This window comes from Egretta garzetta, unplaced genomic scaffold, assembly GCF_000687185.1.
Source record: "Egretta garzetta isolate BGI_Z169 unplaced genomic scaffold, ASM68718v1 scaffold1030, whole genome shotgun sequence".
Taxonomy (NCBI): domain Eukaryota; kingdom Metazoa; phylum Chordata; class Aves; order Pelecaniformes; family Ardeidae; genus Egretta; species Egretta garzetta.
Window position 1 is genome coordinate 321,718 of NW_009258308.1, and position 6,869 is coordinate 328,586.

General features: G+C 41.3%; 1 protein-coding gene across 3 annotated transcripts in view; it reads right to left on the reverse strand.

The window, feature by feature from the left end:
• Positions 1-6,869, reverse strand: part of PGM2L1 (phosphoglucomutase 2 like 1) — a 40,125-nt gene that overhangs the window by 14,251 nt on the left and 19,005 nt on the right. For all 3 annotated transcript variants that reach the window (XM_035894596.1, XM_035894591.1, XM_035894584.1), the window contains exons 3-5: positions 3,568-3,674; positions 1,297-1,381; positions 254-337 (exon numbers count right to left, since the gene is read on the reverse strand). In XM_035894596.1, the coding sequence (XP_035750489.1) occupies positions 254-337; positions 1,297-1,381; positions 3,568-3,674 (276 nt within the window). The remainder of the gene's footprint in view (positions 1-253; positions 338-1,296; positions 1,382-3,567; positions 3,675-6,869) is intronic.

The window sequence follows — 6,869 nt, forward strand, 5'->3', positions numbered from 1 at the left end:
AAGAAGGATAGATGAGGTGCTGAGGGACAGGGTTTAGTGGTGGGATGGCAGGGTTAGGTTAAAGGTTGGACTCGATGATCTTAAAGGTCTTTTCCAACCAAAGCGATTCTATGATTCTATGATTCTAATTACCTGAAATCACTTCTGACAGACACACACCCCCCCGCTCCAGAAGCCAAATGCCAAAGGCACACAGGCAATACTGGAAAGCAGCAGGCTGTGACATGCTATGAACATGAAGTTCTAGCCTTACCTTGTATCCGTTGTCCTCCTTCCGGTTGTGGGATGCTGTGATCATCACACCAGCCACAGCTTTGAGCTGCTGCACAGCATAGGGCTACAAAGGAAACCCAGAAATGTCGATTTACCCAAGAGTTCTGCAGCTGGCACAAACAACATTGCATTATTAGGACACAGGAGAAGGGGCTCTTAAACGTTTCACCGGTTTACTTGAAAATTGTGTCTATGAATGCTCATCTTCTGTTTCCTGTAGCTCGTAATAGAGAGAAAGCTTGTTCTATTCTGCTGCATAGGAACATTATTCTATTTACCAATTACACAAACACAATCGTTAACAGGCCAAGTAAAGAATGTCTACGCTCAGATTACTCTAGGATTTTAGAAAGAAAATGGGTTGAAACAGAATGGAGGAATTCACCAAAAGGCTTGTTGAAACACAAGTTAAAGGCATTTCCAGCTAAAGCATCCAGTCCTTTCAGTCCTCCCCTCAAAACAAGATCCACAGCACAGGTAGCACACTAGAAAAGCTTGCAGAATAGAAAACAAGGATTTAAGACCCTGCAGGAAAAAGCTTCTGTGACTAGAACAGAAAGCTCTACTTCTTGAGATATTAGAAGTAGAGGCAATCCTTCATTTCTTCCACTCTAAGCAGTGCAAGTCTTGCGTCCAAAAACACATAGTCCCTGTATACGTGTATATATTCACACAAACATAAATATCATCTTTGACCCTTACAGTACCCAGGCGTTTAAGCACAGAATAAAAGAACAGCCAAATGCTTCACCTGTAACAAACAGAGCAAAGCCTGGACTGCAGTAACTATTGCCCTCACGTAGCAGCTTAGGGTGAAATGTGGTTCTGTTGACTAGCTGCACACAGAAGAATTCAGCAACATTCTTGTTGAAGCCTCCTTGGAGAGCCAAGTGTACCAAGCAGCCTCTATTTTTGTTTAAATAATGGGATTTGAAAAGAAAATTGCTAGTTCACGTTTTTAGTAAACTTTCAAATACTCCCTTAACTGCACGGTTCAACAACCTAAAAGGGAAGATGACTCACCACAAATGGCGTAGGGACATACGTGGAAAAGAAGTACACAGGTACATCTTTAGCCAGGAGGACTGCTGCAGTGAGCTTTGCAAGCCTGCCAACGTGAAAAAGAAAATGTTTGGTCAACCCAACTCCCCAAGACAATATGGCATTGCTGTAGCCTTCATTTCACTTGTTTCTTAAATCCCTCTATTTGTTTTTTGGCTTGCACGAAGAGTAGTATCCTACAGTTTGTACAGTCAATGTAACAATTTTCAGGCGGTAGAATGAGAGACAGCACTTTTATGCGTTGTTTGAAGAGCGCAAGGCACTTCAACCACCTAAATAAACGAGTGATATCAAAAACAAAGGTACAGAACCTACTGGTGTGACACTTGTCCTTCACTCAAGGACAGAACCAATCTCCCAGAAAGTTTAAAATGCCAGATGTCTGCAACAGCAGGTTTGGAAAAGGGTTCAGTATCCCACACAGCAAAGCTTGTTTGCCAGCCTTGTTCAGCAGCTTCAGACAACATCCATGAAGCAGATCTATTCCTAAAATACACTCCTGCAAGACAGCACGCTCTTATTCCAGAAAGTTTAGAAACAGTAACAGCAACCATGTTTTTAAACCTTGCCTTTATTATAAATTTTTGAGCAGCAGGGAAACTCACTCACTTTCAGATAACTTGATACAAAACTGTTCTTTTCAAGTCAGGTACACACAGCTCAGCAGTTAATGGGAATCTCAGAGTCAAAACAGATAAGGATTAAATAGTGTAAGTTTGCTTTGCTCACTCATTTTTACAGACAAGCATTAATACCTGCTTCCTTATCTCCCATGATGAGTACACTGTGGTCTAAGTTTCAGTTACTCAGAATTTCACTATAGCACCTACCAAATGTAACCTGAAATCACTTAAAAGAGTTTGAGAGCTCAGCTTGCAGTCAAAGCTACTGAAACTTTGCTTGTGTATCACAACGGTTTACATCAACTTACTTACAGGATACAGCCGGAGGGGAGTGCCACCCCCCTCGGCACTGGAACCGATGCAAAGAAAGGGGGGGCTCCTGCTCACATAGTGCTGGATAAGCACGCTGATCCAACTGAAAACACTCTTTTGGGGAGGTTCAATTTGATTTTAGTACTACTGTAGCTGGGTGTCATCCCAAGGGGACAAAAGAAACATGTAGCTGAGAACTGATTTGCTCCTTTGACATGTGAAACGCAACGAGTGCGCTGCCATCAAGTCTGAATTCCAAGCTTTGTGTGGCTGAAAAGGAATGTTTTTCTTACACTTCCACATTTTTAAGCTGTGCATAACCCAGATGATTGGGTAACAGCCTTGCAAACACGGCGTAACAGATGAGGTTAAAACCCTTCTGCCAAAGCCTGGTGCCACACATCTGAAGATCAGACAGGAAGGCGTGGAGAGGCAGACTTCAGGGGAATGGAGAAATTCTGACAAGACAGTCACTAGATTCTGTGTTCTATTGTGCCAAGAACTTTTACATCCCTGGAATATTAAATGTTGACAAAAATAAAAAAAAAAACCCTACATTAGTTACAACAATTAACTACAATAACTACATTAACTACAATAATTAACTATTCACTAACTAAATAATAACGAGCTACTGGGTTGGCTTTTTTGTAAAGCGTGCCATTACAACATGTGTTCTGCTCCCTGAACGACAAGGGATGAGGATTCCTTACAGAATTCAGAAAGCAGTTCTTTTACAGATCCTCTCTTCCCCTTCCTTGCAGAGGGCACAATTCGGCATCAGTGGAAGTTGACATTTTAAGCATTACAGGTAAAATATTCCCAATGTGGAAATACACTGCGATCTCAGACTAGCATAAGGGTACCAATGCACTGGGTTACAGTAAAAAGTAGAATTCTTCTCCCCCAAGCAAGCTTAAATCAGATGCGTAACACAAAAGAACAGCAGCGTTAACATTGTGCATTAACATTTAGTGATTTCAAGCTCCATGTTAGTATTCTGAATTTACCTTCACATTCAAATTTCTCTCCAGGCATATCAACTTCTTAATGTCTGCCTAATGTTCCTGTGCATTTAGACTGTAAATTCTTTGGTGAAGTGACTAGCCTCACATTCCATATTTGCTGGCAACTGGTACTACAAAGGCTTTAGTCCATGCCTCTCTCCATTACTATTTAAATGGACTAAGGGAGGGGAAAGTGTGCGCAGTTCATGACAAAAATATTCTGATAGAACGGAATGCATTTAAAGCCACAATTTAATTTCTAGTCTTGCAAATGTAATCAATACTCATACTTCTTACTGCTGCAGTTGCTGGTCACCTGACCTCGTGTGTCATATCCAACAACAAAGCCTCTCTGCTTAAAGTCTGAAAAACACCTCTCAAGATACTTGTAGATGCCCTGGAAAGGAAAAAAAAAAGAAAAAGGAGGGAAGAATTAGCTCTATAGTGCAGCACACACAAAACATTAAAAATTCTTTTCCACAAATGTAAAATGTCAGTAGGCAAAATACAGTTCAGCAAAAACATCAATAATGATATTCACAAAAGCAGCATATTTATTTTCCCTAAAGTGTTCACAGAAAGAAAGCAAACAGAGAAACAATTGTGGGAAATAAAAGCTGTACAACAATAAGTGACCAAACAGCATAAAGAGAAAGTTTGAGCCCGCAAAATCCTCAGGCAGCAAACACTTCTTTTCAATCTGTACTGTGCTTTTATGTATTCAAACCATCTTCTTAAAGACTCAGTTGAGAAAAATGCATTTTTTTGAAAGTCCACACACTCAGGCAACGTAAGGCTGGTGCTAGTTAGTGCTAGTCTTTACCCTTGCATTCACAGCACAAGACAGACACCTTTTCAGCACTCCTTCCAGAGCGTTAGTTCTAAATTTGCATTGCATTAAAAGGATGCTTCACCCTTACCCACTTTTTCAAATGAAAGTTAATTACTGGTGACCTGCTCCAGGTGGACAGATTGAAGTCCTTGATTTATATACTATGCAGATACAGTGGCACAAATACAAGGTGTCTTCCATACATCAAGGCAGTGGCAAGGTATCAGAGAATACGCCCATGCAGGGAGGAGAAAGGGGAGCAGATGAAGGGAGTAAATTTTTAAAAAACATTGGGAGAAAAACAAACAGGAGAAAAACAAAGAGCCTCTCAGTCAGCCACCCCTTCCTTTCAAAACAGGAGGAGATAGGTTCTCCTTGAAATAGTGCATTACATGGTGTTCCAGCTTCACCTTCCCTGTGGCCTTCACATCCATTCATTTTCCAGTTCGAATCTCTCTGGAGATCCATCACAGAAACAACCCAGGATGGAGCAGCAGTTTTAGACAAAAACATGGAAGCACTATTGTTAACGGAAGTTTCCAGAGAACTGTCAGAAAGCAGCCTTCCCTAACGCAAACGCGGCACTGTGAACTTGCCATAGCCAAGCTTATCCTAAAAACGCTACCTCTTACACGGGTACAAGTTTCCTCTTGACACAAGGAGCAGGAGTGTTTTGTGCCAGAATCAAACAGGTTTTTCCCCCAGTATTAAGTGCAATTCTTTGCAATGTTCTTACCTGGATCTGACTCGGTATCACCAATAAGCAATCTCTCAACTGCAAAGCTAGCCTGACTCCTACCCATGAAATTCAGTTGATCTCAATTTTTTTTTTTAATGGTTCTTGCCCTTTCCACCAAAGGATGTGCTTCAAAGCTGAACAAGTGGATACAGGCATCTCTTTGGAGAACTATTTCAGCTGCAGATGTAGTGTGCCCTATAGAGGGATTCACAGAGAGAGAAAAACTTTAAAATCAATAAAAATCTTTGAATACCGACAGCACTGGAAGCTGTGCCGTGGCATGATCGCCAGATGAAGTCACCTTTACGCTGCACTGAAATGCGTGGATACACAAACATGTTCACACCACCCTAACAACTTATCAAGAACTTCCATTCACGGTTGTGAGGAGGTAAGAGAGAGGAACGGGGAAAACTTGTTCAAGTTTGACTAGAACAGATTGAATAGCATTTAAAGAGAGGAACAGATTTCTTATCAACAGATCCCTTCTTTAGGCTAGTTCCTCAAACACCAAGGAACTGCACAAAAGATTAAATTCATGGAAGCAGCAGGACAGTATTAGGCAAAGTGGTACTAGTTAGAAGCAGAAAACAAACGGGGTCATATAAACTTTTTTCAGAAGCAGCATGAGTCAAGGTAAGTTCAGACAGAACAGCCAATACTGCTGTCCACATAAGAACATCAATACCTTACAAACCACCCTTTGCAGATGTATAACTGGTACTTACACATGATTCTCATCTTACACCGACCCCCAGGAGCTCTCCCTCGACAGCGGAGGCAGCTCTGGAACTTTCTAGCAACCCTGGCACCTCTACGATTCTGCACATCAAGTTTCTTCCTCAGCCCTTACTTCCCAGTGACAACCATCATAGCTGCTTTGATTTATTTTTGTTGCAAAGGGCCTACACTGATCTTTTTAGTAGCCTGGATCTTCTGTACTTTCTCCCCTACACCTCATCCCAGCTATTTCTGCCTGAGCATTTTTGGCAGCTATGGGGTGCCACTACAACCTCAGTAACACTCTCCTCAAAGGCGAGGTGAGATTTTTCCTAGGACACACATTCTTAAACCAGCTTCACTGTTTGACCGGGACCAAGGATTTTGTATGAATAAAAATAGCAGTGTCTTTACTCTCTGCCATGGAGAAGTTTTGCTTAAAATTAAGACACAATACAATATGCTATATAAGAACAATTTACTTTAACCTTCGCCAAATATCCAACAGCTGAATCAGTCCAGCCCTACCGGTCTTGTTTACTATGCAAACACCTTGATTGAAGCCGGAGGAAATAAGAGTAAATAAATAACGACAGTGAGAGGAAGTGAATGCAGAGCCTCCCCACTATCTGAACCCTCTACTCAAGTTCACCCCTGTTTTCTTCCAGGTGCCACTCTCCCTTTCTCGGAGGGCAGTCACTAACTCCAGCACCTCTTGGGAGAAGTCCTTTCTTTAATAAGCCTCTCCATTTAAAGAATTCCTATTTCCTTTTTACAAGACTCAGGTTCTGATGGTGTCCTTATCTAATTTCTACTGCTTCTAAATTGAAGATATCCAAGTCAACACCTTGCCATTACATACGTGGTGATAATAACTTATTAGCAAGTGTCAGCGTGCAAATGTGTAACTGCCTCAGTGGATCTAAACCAAAATTCTCTTTAGCTACACTGAAGTATTACAAATATTTATACCACCGCACAGTTCAAGTGATTTCCCTATATAAAATTCTCGGACAGATCTAGTCTGCCGTGTTTTAAATAATCCTCTTGCCTGTCCAGTCCCTCATGATCAATTTAAAAAGAGAAGTGAGGGGAAAGTGACGGTATCAAGAATGGGATGGAAAGATTTCTGGTTGATGAAACCAAGAGAGGTAGTAACAGCTTTATGAAGTCCAGTATTTAAATCTTTCAACTACTATCTTTCGCTTTGCTTATACAGCAATGGGAAACTCACAGCAATGGCACAAAGATGACTGGTTTTGTCATTGTGGAGGTCAGCGACGGGTTACTTACCCGTTAAT